The sequence below is a fragment of the Populus trichocarpa genome, chromosome 5, assembly GCF_000002775.5.
Source record: "Populus trichocarpa isolate Nisqually-1 chromosome 5, P.trichocarpa_v4.1, whole genome shotgun sequence".
Lineage (NCBI taxonomy): Eukaryota > Viridiplantae > Streptophyta > Magnoliopsida > Malpighiales > Salicaceae > Populus > Populus trichocarpa.
Window position 1 is genome coordinate 22,506,817 of NC_037289.2, and position 15,630 is coordinate 22,522,446.

General features: G+C 34.0%; 3 protein-coding genes and 1 pseudogene across 11 annotated transcripts; 3 read left to right on the forward strand and 1 right to left on the reverse strand.

Annotated features, from left to right (window-relative positions):
- The first annotated feature begins 94 nt into the window (after window positions 1–94).
- Window positions 95–1,188, forward strand: LOC7476913 (inorganic phosphate transporter 1-4-like; annotated as a pseudogene).
- Window positions 1,130–4,001, reverse strand: LOC7476914 (actin-depolymerizing factor). The gene is made up of 4 exons (XM_002307605.4): window positions 3,942–4,001; window positions 3,558–3,674; window positions 2,972–3,237; window positions 1,130–1,497 (listed from the first exon to the last, which is right to left on the reverse strand). The coding sequence occupies exons 2-4, from the start codon at window positions 3,579–3,581 to the stop codon at window positions 1,347–1,349; spliced, it is 441 nt and encodes a 146-aa protein (XP_002307641.2). The 5' UTR covers window positions 3,582–3,674; window positions 3,942–4,001; the 3' UTR covers window positions 1,130–1,346.
- A 2,138-nt stretch (window positions 4,002–6,139) lies between these two features.
- LOC18099670 (uncharacterized) lies at window positions 6,140–9,455 on the forward strand. Of its 7 annotated transcripts, XM_024600980.2 has the most exons (7): window positions 6,140–6,300; window positions 6,427–6,521; window positions 6,952–7,052; window positions 7,698–7,767; window positions 8,766–8,793; window positions 8,873–8,933; window positions 9,083–9,455. In XM_024600980.2, the coding sequence occupies exons 1-7, from the start codon at window positions 6,288–6,290 to the stop codon at window positions 9,186–9,188; spliced, it is 474 nt and encodes a 157-aa protein (XP_024456748.1). In that variant the 5' UTR covers window positions 6,140–6,287; the 3' UTR covers window positions 9,189–9,455. The 7 variants fall into 7 exon arrangements, 5 of the variants coding, with proteins under 5 accessions (XP_024456748.1, XP_006383701.1, XP_024456747.1 ...); XR_008059315.1 differs by having other exon boundaries at window positions 8,766–9,012; XM_006383639.3 differs by having other exon boundaries at window positions 8,766–8,933.
- A 1,864-nt stretch (window positions 9,456–11,319) lies between these two features.
- LOC7476915 (protein root UVB sensitive 2, chloroplastic) lies at window positions 11,320–14,932 on the forward strand. 3 transcript variants are annotated; one of them, XR_002981989.2, is made up of 11 exons: window positions 11,320–11,486; window positions 11,612–11,731; window positions 11,983–12,071; window positions 12,186–12,270; window positions 12,580–12,639; window positions 12,727–12,820; window positions 12,964–13,061; window positions 13,220–13,399; window positions 13,986–14,108; window positions 14,184–14,696; window positions 14,815–14,932. XR_002981989.2 is itself a non-coding variant. In XM_024601934.2 (10 exons), the coding sequence occupies exons 1-10, from the start codon at window positions 11,475–11,477 to the stop codon at window positions 14,607–14,609; spliced, it is 1,287 nt and encodes a 428-aa protein (XP_024457702.2). In that variant the 5' UTR covers window positions 11,320–11,474; the 3' UTR covers window positions 14,610–14,932. The 3 variants fall into 3 exon arrangements, 2 of the variants coding, with proteins under 2 accessions (XP_024457702.2, XP_024457703.2); XM_024601934.2 differs by having other exon boundaries at window positions 14,184–14,932; XM_024601935.2 differs by lacking the exon at window positions 11,320–11,486 and having other exon boundaries at window positions 11,910–12,071; window positions 14,184–14,932.
- The last annotated feature ends 698 nt before the right edge of the window (window positions 14,933–15,630 follow it).

Sequence of the window (15,630 nt, forward strand, 5' to 3'; positions counted from 1 at the left end):
TGATACAAAACCTTTACAGGTTGATAATCACAAAAATTGACGCAATTTAAATGATATGATGAAATAAAAATAATATATGAATATAAAAAGTTTAATTATCAACTTTAATGACATATAATTTGAACACAATCCATGGCTCAGATCAAAATTTATGCCGTAAAACAAGTTGTTTGGTATGACCAAGGCTCTTCTTAAACTTGAACCTGTCATTCTTGTCCATGGATATGTCTACCAGGCTTTTCACGTGTCATAATAAGCAACCAGCCAAATGTTTTGGTTTGTTCTCGTCAGAGTTTCTTCGATGCCCACGAGTTTCGCTTACAGGGTTGCATTCTTCAACCACAATCTTTCCCAAAAGGATTTCTTTAGCGCAATTGAATGGATTCCTCCCGCAAAAACTATTAATGAAATTCAAGAGGTTTATAGAATTGCAAGAGCACGAACACTTATTGCTCTATGGAGTACTGTCCTAGGCTACTGGTCCCAGTGGCTTTGATTGACAGATTGGGAAGATTTGCCATCCACTTGTTGGTCTTCTTCTTCATGACAGTGTTTATATTTGCTTTGGCCATCCCTTACTACCACTGGACTCACAAGGAAACCCAAATTGGATTCGTGATGATGCACTCAACGACCTTCTGCTTAGCAAATTTTGGACCCAATGCCACCACATTATTTGTGACAGCCGACATTTTCCCAGCAAGGTTGAGGTCTGCATGCCACCGTATATCAGCAGCATCAGGTAAGCTTGGGGATATAGCTGGTGCATTTGGTTTCTTATATTTGGCTCAGAATCCGGACGAAGCCAAGGCATGTGCTGGATACCCTGCTGGTATTGGGTGCGCAATTCGCTTATTGTACTAGGTTTTATTAACCTCTTAGGTCTGCTGTTTACTTCCTTGGTGCCAGAATCGAAGGGGAAATCTCTAGAGACGATGTCCCGTGAGAATTGAAGAGCAGGAGCAGTAAATGTGGTCTGGAAAAAAAACCCCTCTCATTTATTTTTGTATTTGATTCGTTAGTTCATTGGAGTACATATGTAAATGAAATTCGATTTGCTGATGTTTATCTGCTACAGCTTCCAGTGCAGAAGCTGAATTTAGCAGGAATTTAGGGAAACAAGAGGACATTGAGGAAGCTGAATTTAGCAGGAATTTCCAATATAATAGCACAGAGCTGCTTATCACACTTCCGCAATGCTAGTTATTTAAGTAACATGCAGTTTATCTTGTTCACATAAGGATCCTGTACGTAGATTAATGGAACAAGGAGGCATTAATTCGCAAGTTGGCAAGAGCTTGACAAACTTGTTTTCCTCAGAAGAAACCATTAATGGTATAGACTCTTTAATTTGCACGGTCTCTAATCACTTCAAGATCCATCTCTGTAGGGTCAGTAGCCTGAATATCATAGTGGATACCATTCAGTTCCCTTCTAAATCTCTCTTTAGATGTGGCATAGAGCACCTTAGCACGGATTCGAGAGGTTGAAGGAGACCTGATCAAATGGTCATACATTGAATAAATGAAAGAAGAAATCAATTTTTCTGCTGAGTGGATGGAAACACGCAAAAGTTCTTAAGAGGCGTGAAAAATTGCAGCTGGAATCAATAATCAGTGCTCTTTCCCATAAGACAAGGTATAAAAGTTGGCAGGGGAATAAACAGAATGAATAGGCCATCAAATTATTTTCATGGTATGGGTTTGTCAGTCTTTGGCATAAAGCTGTGGCAGAACATTTCTTTGGCATAACAACACAGGCAGCGAGAAAATGCAAATTCATGACTCGAAAGTCCAAAATCCAAATTACAAATTCTATACTTACTTCAAGGATATAAGGCTACTATAAGTAAAATGATACAAGACAGAACTAAAGGGGAAAAAAAAAAGGCGCAGCCTAGAGTACAGACTTAGTGTAATCAAATTGTATTGAATATCAATTCATGCTCTCAGACAGACGAAGATATCTCTGAGGGCCGAACCTCCTCAGTTACCTAATGAGCTCATCATCGTACTAGATAGACATCAAAATACCAGGTTTAACTTGAAAGGGTAGACTACAGAACACAACTTAAAGCAGACTTATAGTAACATCTGAAGCTAAAAATTTATTCCCTGGTTATCATAAACACCAAAAGGAGATGTCCAAACATCTTATCTAGATTGATTTATTTACTAGTAGGTTTACAAGTACATGTACAAACATAACATTTGTACGTATATGTGTGTATATGACCATTAGCGATTGTTATTGTGGACAAATCGCAGAAAAACAGAGTGCAATTTTTGTGGCTACCTTAGCGGCATTATGCAAATATTATCATAATCATCACCCTAACAGCTCCAAGCCTTTTCAGTATAACAAGAAACTGTGGAGGCTAGACATATGAAGGCAAGAAAACTTTCCTTGTGTTATATTGCAAGAATGGATGCCTATAATTCAGCTATTTATGTGCAAATATTTGCACATGGAGAAAGGGCCGAGGAAGTTGCATATGCTAGTCCAGTAGTGCCTATATTGAAACACAAGATGATCCAAATGTGCTATGATTCCATCAATCTCATATTGGCTGTAAAGCAAGAGTTTTAGTTACTTACAAGCACAAAAGGCATCTCTCCTCAAGAAACGTTTTTTAAAAGGATAAAACTCATTGTGTGGGTTCAATGGGACAATACCTCTTGAAGAGTTTATCATGTGCAGGGATAGACACACATAATCGTTTGTCATATCTTTCAACAAGAAAAGAAATCAAGTCCCATATATAGCATGCCATCAGACTTGGCAATTTTATGATTACAACTAGTCCACGATCAACACAGAAGACATCCAAATACCATAGCAAGTTATCTTTCGAGGGATTCATCAAAACATAACACGTGTATAAAGAATCGTGTAAATCTATCATGTCTCAAATAATTTTCTAATCCAACCAATCAAATCGAAATTAATGAAATCAAAGGCAGAAACTCACCATGCAATGAAGAAGATTTTGCTCTTTTGACAATTCTCAGAAGTCACGAAATCGAAGTCATAAACAGCATATCGACAATCATTGTCAGGCAAAGATGCAGCGAAATCTTCATAGCTCTCAGCTGGCTCCCCGGTCTTCTCGACCACAACTTCCATCTTCTTCTCTTCAATTTTGAAGATCACATATCGGTGTGCCTTCTTCCTCTGAAGTTCAATAAATGTATTTTTGCTGTGATCAGCAACCCCCATGCCGGATGATGCATTGGCCTGGAAATTTACAGTGAATTAATCACATCAATAACTTGCTGTCAAATTAAAACGCAATTTCTAAGTATAAAAAAATCCGTTCTTTTAAGATTAATCACAAATGGGTTCAAACAACAACGAGTTTCCTCTTCTTTACCCCAAAAGATCAAATCTTTTACTAACAAAATAGAAAAAAGGGGACAAATTTTGCCGGACAACATCGTTGGTTAACAAGAGAAGAAAAACCATGCATGCATCAACACAAACAGTCAAAACAATCTCATTTTAACAAAAGAAAACAAGCCCTTGTAGAAATAAACAGAGACAGAGATGGGGCTTACCCGACTTGCACCTCTGAAATTCATGGCAGCTTATAAAGAGTTGAGAGAATTGTAGCTGAGTTATAAGGTAAATGAAGGAGAGCAACAAACAGCACAGCCGCTTCAATTCTAAGAAATCTATAAAGAACAAAAAAAGGAAGGTAGTGGCCAAGTTATAGAGAAGTTAAAAGAAATACAGAAAAAGGAAATTCAGTGCTTTCAAGACAAAAGAATATGTCTTCTGTTGCTCTCTCTTTTTTGGGTGTGATGTAAGAAGAGTGAAAGGGAAAGAGATTTATGAAGGGTGTGAAAGATTCTGAAATGCGAGGAGAGGCGCGTATGGGCTTTTCTACTCTTCCTCGTGCAGAAAGTTAAACAAAAAAAAAAGGACATGGATGTTGTTACCGGATAGCTAAGGTGTCCACCGTCTGCAGGTGTGGCTGCGGTTTCCCTTTTCTTTTCTTTCTTCTGTGTGTCCTTTCATTAAAGTAAAGAAATTCATTTAAAAATTATTTTAAAAAACAATTTATTTTATATTTTTATTTATATCTCTTCAGGTTTCTTACATCTTGAGACATTTACAAAAACAAACTAAGAGTTAAAATCGAGTAGAGGAGATTATGTTTCTGGCCAATCTTATATGGATTATCTATATTTATTAAATTCAATCTCGTAATTGATCTAGAATTAGGTTTAGATTATTATATTAACTTGAGTTCATTATTTTTATTAAATAACATGTACCGAGTTTAATTAAATCAATCTAATTATTAAAAACATGATTGAATCAACCAAGTTTTATTGGAGTTAATTATTTTTATTAAAATATTATGAACCGAGTTTAATTGAATTAATTTAATTATTAAAAACATGATTTGAATCAACTAGGATTTATTTTTTAAAATTAATTTAAAATAAAACTTTTCCTAAATCAACTCATTAATAAATATGTTATTATCCAAGGGGCTCACTTCTCTGCATTCTATATGAGCATTCACTTATACTTCAAATATTCTAAGTTACTTCTTTGTACTACGTTGTCATTCGAACCAAAAAAAAAAATTAAATGCAAAAAAAAAGTCAAAAGACAAAAAAAAATCCAAACATGTAAATCCAAAGATAATTTTGATCTCCGATAAAAACATAGATTGAATTAAAAAAATATTATATTTAAAACAATAACATATTAAATCGATATGAATCAACGTAGTAAACTCATGATCTCGATTGTGAGATCATGATAATCTTAAAAAAAAATTAAAATAAGTTAATTTTATAGAAACCAAACCAAAGAATATTATGAAGTCCAATTTAAAATAAATCAAATGCTTCAAAAAAAAAAACTCAAGATGATTTAAAAAAAGAGTATTGGGATGAAAATATTTTGGATTGATGGGGTTTTACGGCTTGACCCGCTAAACTTATGATTTAGGTCATGGATTCAACTAGGTTTACTAATTTTTTTAAAATTATTTTTTATTTAATTATATTATAATAAAAAAATTAAAAAAAATTCAAGAAAAAAATTCGATCGAAAAAGAAAAAAATTTTACAAAAAATATATGAAAAAAATAAGTTTACGAAAAAAAAAATATTGAACAATGAAGAAAACAAGATTCGAGCTTGGAGGCCGGCAAAATCTAGAAAATTTTGAATTTTTCTTGTTAACCCATTAAACATGTGAATACTTGTATGCATTTAATCACAATTTGTATTTAAGCAAATCTACTTGTTTTTTGGAAAAATACAAGTAGATGAATACTATGGTGACAGGAAAATCAAGGCGTTTTATTTTATTTTTTCTCTAAAAATCTATTTTTATCTATAAATACCTAATAAAAACTCTTGTAACATTAAAAAATCAATTCATCAACCTAAAAAATTCAAAAAACCAAATTAAACTGAGTAAAAATTTTCTTTCTCAACTTTGATTTGCTTTTCCATGCAATATTAAGTTTAAATAATCACCATCAAACTCTCTATATTGAATATAACTCGTTGATACTAAAATTATCTATTTTAATGGTTGAAATCGGTATCAACCGATAATGTTTTCTCTTCTCAATGAATTACTTTTTCCTTCTTGAACTCATAGATTAAAAAATTAAAAAATAATAAATTTTGGATAAAATTCAAATTCACAAACAATTTAAGGAATTAAAGAAAAATGAAGATAGGAGTACTAAAATAAACTTTTCCCCTAAATTTTAGATTTGGGATATATTTATCCGTGTATTGTCCTTTAAATTTGTCTATCCTTGAAGAGTTGTGACAAATTAATTATTAATTTGGGAATTAAAAGTTGCTATTAAAAAAACAACAAATTGAAAATAGAAAAAAAAAGAGAGTCGGTGGAGCTACAGTAAAATTAAAAAAAAATTGTAAGAAATTAGAGTGTTTTGTAATTGTAATTTCTCTTGATCTGATTTTCGAGGAGGCGTCATTTAGATCAACATATTTATCAACGTTATCTGCTCGCCGCGTCCTCCTAAGCCTTTTCTTTTTATACATTATTTATTATTATTAATTTATTTATATTTTCTACAAAGCCAAGCCCGATATTAAGCCCAATATATTCGGTACAAAATATGGGCCCATTAACTTAAATGCGCTGATGCTAACGTTATTGTTTTTTGCAATTAAAAAGAAAAAAAAAAGTAAAGAAAAAATCTGTCCGTCCAATTTGGGGGTAAGGGTTTTCAAAACCTACAAATTTTGATCACAAATTGTTCACAATTTTCGCGCGAAAAGATGGATCCTGAAGGTAGGCTGTTGAATTAACGGCTATTCTTTCTTAAATCGGTTTTTGAGTTTCTTTAAAGCTGATATTTTTCTTTTTTCTTGTTTTATAAAGTTGATGTTTTTATTTTATTTTCTTGCATGTAATTAGGGCATAGAGGGTCTTCAAATCCAGCTGCAATGCTTGCCAATCTCTTAAACAAAAGAGCCAAGCTGCACGAGGAGCTTCGTGTTATCGAAAGACAGGTGCTTTATTCCTTAATTTTACGATTGATTTGAATAATAGTATTAACATGGATGCTGCCTATGCTGTTTTTTCTTTCTGGGTTTTTAGGGTTTGGAGTCTTATTAGTCACAGTGAATTGGGATTTTTATCAAAAATGGGTCCTGTAACTTCGCCTAAAGTTTTGACTCTTTAAGCAACGAGTTGAAATATTTTCCTACAATTTTATCTGGGTTCTTCATTTAAGCTTGAGTTGTTCATGTGAAACTAATTGGTATTCATATTAGAGTTTGTTTTGTTTGAGAAGCTCTTTTTTATATTGGAAAGAAATGGGAATTTAAAGTAGTTTTATATCATTTATTTGTTTAATTATAACAAGGCATTATGTTCTCTCCTGTCCCATCTCTATTTTTTTGCTTGTTCTGCAGGAGCTTAATGACTGCTTTGATTCAGGTTTATGATCTGGAGACAAGCTATTTGCAAGATCCAGGCCAGTGCGGCAATGTATTGAAAGGTTTCGAAGGGTTTCTATCTTCATCTAAGAACACTGCACTGTATGGCGTGGATTTTATGATTTTCCTGTATTTCTTCTGATTTGATATGAATAGTTTTTCTATCTCTTGTCTCTATTTGTGAAGTTCATAATCTGATATATGAAGTTTTTTCTTTTCTTTGCTGTATAAATAGATACTAGTTATTTGCAGAACTTCGCATGTTATCTTGGCTACATAAATAGGTCATGAAAATTCTTGTTACTACAATTACTGATGGCACAAAAAAAAGGACACAGAGGGTGGACACTTGCAAATATTCACATCTTAGTTTTAGTAAACAAGTGCTCAGAAAGCAAAATGATCTATCTTAAAGTTACTGAAAGCAATAGAACCAAGGTATAGATTATGTAGCAGTTTTTTCTTGAGAGGTTGGTTATGTGCTACAGAGAAGCTTTGACATATAAACCAATTCCAGGCTGAAAAAAATCTTAAATACAGTTGAAGGAGGAGAATGTATGCTTTACATTGCCTAGAGCCTTCTATACAGTAATAGTCATGAAAATAAAAGTGGGAAAAAAAAACACAGTAACACACAGATAGCTTGATGTTTGCTTGCTAAGTCTATATATGCCTACACATTTGGGATTTGGATTCAGGTGGATTGCCAGACATTTTCTTTAATTAACTCCAAGCTTATAATTGCAGCTTAAAACGGTCTAGGAAGTTCCAGTCTGAAGATAGGCTCTTCTCGTTGTCTTCAGTTACCTCACCAGCTGTATGTACTATAAGTCTTAAATGCTCAGTAATGGCAGCACTTCCTGTGTTTTCTTTTCCTTCTTTTAATAATATTTTTCTTCCTTTGTTTTCATGTCAGTTTAGAGTGTGCAGGGTAATGCTCTATGTATGTGTTTACAACATAAAAAGAAAGCAAGAAAAATAAAACACTCAAAGCTATTTATAATGAACCTATTTGCTTGAGGGCTATTTCTAACTTCTTAGGCATTGCTCTCTTGAAAGATCCAGTGTTTCACTTATATCATTTTGTGCTGAAAGTGTATGCAATGCCTTGAAATTACTCATGTTGCATGTAAAACATATATAATTAGGGTGATGAGAAAACTGAAACATGTGCGTGGTGCTTTTCACCTCACATTGAGTTCTCTTCTTACTCATGGCTTTTTTATAAAAAACTTCAGACTAAAGCACAAAACAAAAAAAAAATTGTCTGTCAGTACCTAAACTCGTTAATAACTGGAAAAGGACTGCTGGGTTTGTTGCTAGGTTGTGCTGGGTTTTGAGTTTTCAAAACCATGGATTAAAAGACTAAGCAGCCACTTGGAATTCAATCCATGTTTGCTTGTAATTGCTATCCTTGGAGATTGTATGGCAAGGAATTCTATTCTGCTTTAAGCGTACTTCTGGTGTATGGAAAACTTGCTTCAGAAAATACAACTACTCCTGTTTTGTTCATTAGTCATGATTAAATAGTAATGGGACCATGTAGTCTGAAAGCTGCTTGTTGTTTTGAAGGTTATTTTGCTTTTACACAATCCTGTCTATGGCATATGAATCTGGTTTTTAAGATGCCACCTGTTCTGGTGATAAGCATCATCAGTTAGTACTGGAGTATATAGGCTTGCAACTTTTCATTATGTTGACCCTCTCGCATATCAAACAACTTTCGATTTTGTTTTCTTCATCCCAAATTTTGGTCAGTTAGAAATTTGCTCTAATATGTTACTCGTATTTCCCTTGCACGTGATGTTTTTCCAGGCTGAAGAACAAGCAGCTGGACGAGATGGTGAGCCATATAAAGTTGCAAAACTTTGTTTTTCTGTTTTGTTTTATCAAATTCTTTCAAATCTCTCTGTTTATTGTAGATGGGAGATCAGAATTTGGAGTAGGTCGATCCAAGGGTGGAGGCATATACGCAAACGGACAGTGAGTACTTTGATTTAGATCAGTCTGAACCTCACGTTATAACTATATTCGGATGCCTTATGCATGATTGAGATGACCAGTTAAGGTTAAATGATGACAGTGAGAATTTAGAATGTAATAATATATAACTTACCTGATTTATTTTTCAGAGGAAAGCCAAAGAAGGGAAGAGGTGCATCGAGAGATTCTAAAAGGATCAGGCCTTCAGCTGATCCAGATTTTGATTATGATGATGATGCAGATTTGACCTTGTGAAATTGGCTGCATAAGATGGTATGCTAGTTGGCCGTTGCATGTTCTAGGTCTTAGAGCAGAAATCCCCGTGGTATATTCATCACTTCTGTTGTGAGTTACCGTTCAAGCAAGCAAACCTACTTGTACTGTAATGCATTGTTACGTGGTGTAGATCCTAGAGCTGAATTCTTTGTGTATATTCTTCTTATTCGTCTTGAGTTACGGTACGTTCAACTGTTCAAGCAAACAAACCCATTACATGAGTTATTTAATAACTGCTATCTTGGCGTCTTGGCGGGGAAAAAAACACTTTTCAATGTACAAATAACCTTAATAAATTAATAATATCGATTAAATAATATTTTTGTTCAATCTAAATTTAAATTTAATGTCTAAATAACATTTTAATTAATTAATAATTTTCATGGTTTTAAAGATATTAATTTGTAAAGATTTTAACTGTAATGATAAATTAATATGTTAATGATAAAATTATAGTACCTGGCTTCCAATAGTCTTTTTATGACCTGTATTTATGAAGCTGAAAATAGTTATTAGACCCGGCTCAATTAACTTGACACAAAGTTTGGGTTACAAATGAGGCCGGTTGGCATCTGTTGATAATTTTTTTTAAGTAAAAAAAATATCATTTAAAAAATATATAAAGATAAAAACTAATAACAGTATTAATTAAATCGAGACAATTTTAAATTGACTTTTCTTGGATACTTGGTTTTGGTAAGGAGACAAGCTAGTTGTGTTTTGGGTTGACTTGCTAGGTTCGGTCAAGTTTAATAACGGTCGAAGAAATTATAGGATTCATAATTGTATAGTTGAGATTTAGTTTGATAATTACGTTTTATTATTTATATATATAAAAAAACATGTTAATATATTATTCAAGTCGATAAATAACAATTTTTTGTCATGGTTGAGTTGGCTTACGAGTGGAACAACCTTGTGGTTACACGTGGGGTGTAAGAGTTTTCTTAATTGTGATAACGACATGTTATTTGTCACATTCTTCTCTCAAAAATAAAAAAGGTTTTTTTTTTTAAAAAAAAGAAAAGTCCAAGAAAAATTTATCAGATTTATTTATTTTTTATTTTTTACATGTTTCTTAAATATTACTTTAAATTTTAGTTTTAATTTAAATAATTTATTTTCCAAATTATTATGTATCTTATCTGAAAATAATAATACTAATAATAAATTATTTGATTAAAGTTGGTTTTAATCTTTACATTGATTTTAAACATAATTTTATTATATTTATAATTTTTTTAGATTTCAATTACACAAAATATAAAAACACTAGTTTTTGAGATTGTTTGTTAATTTTATTTAACAATTATAAAACATTTTTTAAAACATAAATAATGATTCAAATTAAAAATATTGCGCTAGATAAAATAAACAAGAGATATTTTAATATAATTTTTTTTAAAAATAATTATGTTTTCAGATTTAATAACAATATTAATTTTTTTTTAATACCGTATGGATTTTAAACGGGCTATCGGAAGCCCAACAAGTTAACCAATAATTTCTCTTACTTGTTCCATGCCCATTTCAAAATCATGGTCGAATCCCATACCTGTAATATCGAACCTGCCACGTCGATTCCATTACCGTCCTCCATAATCAACATGTAAGAATGTTTTGAAAAATAACGGGTTTGCCCCTCTTCTTTATTACTCCATGACTGCTAAATATTCACTCATCCAATTATCCTTAAAATATAATCAGATTTAAAACTAAAATATATCAAATTAGAAATTGTTTTGTACAATCACGCACACCTTATCATAGAGATTATTGTATCATTAGGCTTACCTTAAATTCAATTGTAATTATTATTTCATCAAAGCTAGGATAATTTTCTAGGAATGCAAAACTTAATTTTTTTTTATTAATATAGGTGTCTAGATCAGCTTGTATGTATTTTTACTAAGTGCACAAGCCTTAAAATTAACGACCATGTAAATTTTTAATATCCTTAAAATTTATAAAATTTAAATTAATAATTTTTAAAAAATAAATTTAAAATCCAACCACTTCAACTGAATATATAGTAATTACCAAACTTAAATTTCTTATTTATTGTAGAGGGAGAGGAGGCCACTATTAGCAGCTCTTCTTTAAATTGAAGAAAAAACGACGTCGGTGTTTTCTGTTTGCGTTTTATTTAATTAATTAGTAATTTTCCCTATTAGTTTTGTTTCATAGAATTGAGCTCCCTCCAGCCTCGAAGGGCAGCCCCGACAAGAGCGGCGCGTATCTTATCTCTTTGTGTGTCACACAACCATGAACTTGCTGGTAATCTCCATTTATGTTTTCAAAAAACGACTCCTTAAACAACAACTACAGCAGCTTCTCTTTTAGCGTTTTTTTTTTTGGTTCTGTTTCTCTACTTATTTATTTATTTTAAAAAAAAAACACAGGACAAGATTAAGATGCAGAAGAAGGAGCCTGACAAAACACCAGAAATTCCAGTCTACTGGATCGAAACCTCTGATTCTGTCTCTCGTCACTTCCAGTTTGAACCCGACGGTCAACTCTCTGTGAGTCTTTCTTGTTTTCTTCTTGGAATTTTCTAATCCTGATCCCCTCTCTCTCTTATAAATTTTTACGAACACTTGGTGTGCGTGATTGTTTCACTTGTGAAAAATAATCTAGTCTGCGTAACTGTGAGCAATGTCTACAAAATTAAATTGTGGGTTTCTTTGATTTTGTTAAAAGAAGCCAATTCAAAATAAAGTTCGCAGCTTGGGGAATTTGAGTTCAGTCAGTGATATTTGTATGCAAACAACAGATGAAGGTAGTTGATGATGCAAGACCAGTTTATCGTAGAGTGGTTGAATCTTTCTTGAACAAGTTTTTTCCATCAGGATATCCGTACAGGTTAGTTGGTACTTTGCCTTTTCCTTGTTGGCAGTGCAAACTTGGCAACTGAATATACACTGCTGGGAAGCTTTATTGTTATATGTGTGTGTTTTGGTGTTTCGTTTTTTGCAGTGTGAATGAGGGATATCTTAGATACACTCAATTTCGTGCGCTGCAACACTTTTCTAGTGCTGCATTATCTGTGCTATCTACTCAGGTCTTTTTCTGGGCCTATTCTGAACTATTACACTCAGACTTCAATTTCTTTGTCTTAGTTTAATTTAGTTTCTTGTCCCTGATGGCTAGAGATACTATGCAATGCTGATGCCCCTCTATCTTTGTTGATTGTCTGAAATGGATATTTTGTTTGTGTTCTTTTACTAACGTTGTTAACATTTATTTATGCAAGGTGAACATGTATTCTAATTAGCTAGCATGATTCCATAGTTTTTTTTATGTTTTTTAATCCTATGGAACTAGGGCTATAATTTGGGGGTCTTTTCTTTATATTCTTACTGCTTTGCAGTCGCTACTATTTGCTGCTGGCTTGCGACCTACACCTGCACAAGCAACTGCAGTGAGTTGGGTAAGTTGCACTGGTGAAACGATTGATAGATTCTTTGTCCTGGTTGCTTTACTCTTTAGTTCTTCATTGAATTTTGTTGATGAGCAGATACTGAAGGATGGGATGCAGCACGCAGGAAAGCTCATATGTAGCAATTTGGGTGCTAGAATGGACTCAGAGCCCAAACGTTGGAGAATCCTAGGTTTGTTTTCTTGGGTCAAGAACCTGAGTTTTTCCTTTTGTATTTATGGACTCTTCTCACTTCATGAATGTGGATAGGAGTTGGTTGGGGTCATACTTTATTTTCGTCAAGTGTCTAACTAGGATGGGTTTTCTGTGTTGCAGCTGATGTGCTTTATGATTTGGGCACTGGCTTAGAAGTTCTCTCTCCTTTATGTCCACATCTTTTTCTTGAGGTGGCAGGGCTTGGCAATTTTGCAAAGGTATATTTTAGGCTAACAACCACTTAAATCTGCATAAAAATATTAACGTAGCTCATTATGGGTGTTGTTGGGTTTTGTCTTCTTCTCTATCTTTACTGTCCTACATTTTGGCATAGACCAATATGTTTAGTTTGCTTCCACTTCCTTGGATTTGATAGGGGATGGCAGTGGTTGCAGCAAGGGCAACAAGGTTGCCAATATATTCTTCATTTGCCAAAGAAGGCAATCTAAGTGACCTATTTGCAAAAGGGGAGGCCATCTCAACACTTTTCAATGTTCTTGGACTAGGAGTAGGAATTCAGTTAGCATCCACTGTCTGTTCATCAATGCAAGGGAAGGTACACTGTTTATCATTGCTGTCTGATACAAGTACTTGATATGTCTTTTTGCATTATGCATATGTTCTCGAAAGTGAGTGCAAGTAGCCATTTCCAAAGGTTGCTGATGTTTAGGAGATCACTATTATGACCCAACACTAAAGCTGTGTTTTGGGATCCCTGTGCCATATTCATCTTCTTGGTTAACAGGCTCAAAACTGTGACCAGCAGACTCCGTGCTTTGCTGTGGTGTGGTCTATTTGAGGCCACGACCTCAAGTGGAATGTGGTATCTCTTAAGCCAGTTTTGAATCAACCACTGACATGTTTAAGTTAACAAAACAAACTGAAACTCGTGCTGATTAAATAGTGTATTTTTATATATATATATACACTTCTGCCACTAGACTTGCTCAATTCTTTGCTTGTTTTATTCAATATACAAAAGTGAACCTCTGCAATTTATGGGGAATATGTTTTATAATGTTCTGATTTAGTAGTTTATGTTGTCTAAGTGACTCATGGGGGATATATTTTGTAAAGGGCTGATTTAGCAGTTTATGTTGTCTAAGTGACTCTTAGCTTCTATTTTCTAATATTTCTTGCAGTTTGTTGCTGGGCCTCTTCTTTCTATCGTACATGTTTGTTGTGTTATTGAAGAAATGCGAGCTACCCCTGTTAATACATTGAATCCACAGAGGACGGCAATGGTTGTGGCTGATTTTGTCAAGGTTTGTTTCACACTTCAGCACGACTTACTTTTTTATTTCCACTTGCCTAATTTCGTCAACTGTCATCCAACTCAGACAGGGAAAATATCAAGCCCTGCTGATCTTAGGTACCATGAAGATCTCTTATTTCCAGGCCGACTTATAGAAGATGCTGGCAATGTAAAAGTTGGGCAGGCTTTGCACAGGGCGGTGAGGCCTTCAAAACTTCGTGAATTGAAAGAAATATTTCCCGGGGAGAAGTTTATTCTAAGTCCTGGGAATAAATGGACTGATTTGGTATTGGAGCAAAATGCTAGTGGTGAAGATGCATTAAGGGCATGGCTGGTGGCTGCATATGCTTCGAGCATGAAGAAGTCTTCTCATGAGTCTACTTCTGTCACCTTGCAAGATGCTTATGAGAAGATGAATAGCGTATTTGATCCATTTTTATCTGAGCTGCAAGCCAAAGGGTGGCATACTGATCGTTTTCTTGATGGAACAGGAAGCCGGTTTTCATGGTAGCATTTTATAGTTTTGGGTAGTATTTCAACCCTTCAAGATAGTTTGACCCGCTGGTTGAAATTCAAATCGAGTAGGCAGCGATTAAAGGTGGTTCTTGCCTTTTTACATAACATTTGTATTTGTTTAGGGAGGCAACAATTATTTTTTTGTCCTTTTCACTGGTTTCCTTTTTTCTAGCTAACCTACCTCCCTCTTTCTCAAAAAGGACCGAGTAAAGCTCAGATTAAAGGATTGAAGTCATGTCGAACTCCAGTTATATTCAAAGAATCATAAAATGTTGGTGGACTTGAACGACCGAAACAGGAAATGTATTATTTGCTGAAGTGATGCGGAGTTTAATGATACAATAATTGAAAACAATGCAGGCATATTCTTCCAGCCAATATATCCTGTACCTTCTGCTGGAAGGCCAAGTTTCAAGTGCGATTAGACGTAGCAGCAGCCCTTTTATATTGAAACACTAAGCTGGAAAGATTAGGAACAGTAATACTATATGTGCAGCAGCCGGTGTAGAATCAGCAAGATTCTTTGTAAATGGAACTTGATTGCCAAGGAACTATTAACCAATAATACTTGTACAACTTATAACATAATGAGATACTTTGATCATTGAGGAATACCAGAAAGGTAGGCTTACTTTCACGATTGATATCCATCATTTTGCCACTTTAGCATATCCACGACTATGCTCGTCTCGAGGACTAATATCCGCATCTTAATTTACCTTTTCGTTGCAAGAGGTCTGGCAGATCAAGGAGAATCCATATCCAAATCAAGATTTATCCCTTTTCTTATGAAGAGAAAGGGTACAGATGCATGACAAGCTCCGAAAGAGTCATTGTAGCCCTCCAAATCGGGCTCTTTATTCAACTAGGCCCTCCAAATCCCCGATTGAAAGAAAGCCCCTCCCAGACTAGCGTGATAATTCCTCCCCTGTCTTGGTAATTGGGGATATACAAATCTCAGTGAGGGAGATCTTTCCACCACATATAAAGCATACTTGACAACATTAACATGGTTC

Coding starts and splice junctions, on each gene's coding strand:
- LOC7476914 (XM_002307605.4), bottom strand. CDS start 3,581: ATGAATTTCAGAGGTGCAAGTCGG. Junction 3,238..3,557: donor ATTTCAGAGGTGCAAGTCGG/GTAAGCCCCATC, acceptor GTAAATTTCCAG/GCCAATGCATCATCCGGCAT. Junction 1,498..2,971: donor AAAATCTTCTTCATTGCATG/GTGAGTTTCTGC, acceptor CCATTTGATCAG/GTCTCCTTCAACCTCTCGAA.
- LOC18099670 (XM_006383639.3), top strand. Junction 6,522..6,951: donor TTCGTGTTATCGAAAGACAG/GTGCTTTATTCC, acceptor GCTTTGATTCAG/GTTTATGATCTGGAGACAAG. Junction 7,053..7,697: donor TCATCTAAGAACACTGCACT/GTATGGCGTGGA, acceptor TTATAATTGCAG/CTTAAAACGGTCTAGGAAGT.
- LOC7476915 (XM_024601934.2), top strand. Junction 12,640..12,726: donor AAGCAACTGCAGTGAGTTGG/GTAAGTTGCACT, acceptor GTTGATGAGCAG/ATACTGAAGGATGGGATGCA. Junction 13,062..13,219: donor GGCTTGGCAATTTTGCAAAG/GTATATTTTAGG, acceptor TGGATTTGATAG/GGGATGGCAGTGGTTGCAGC.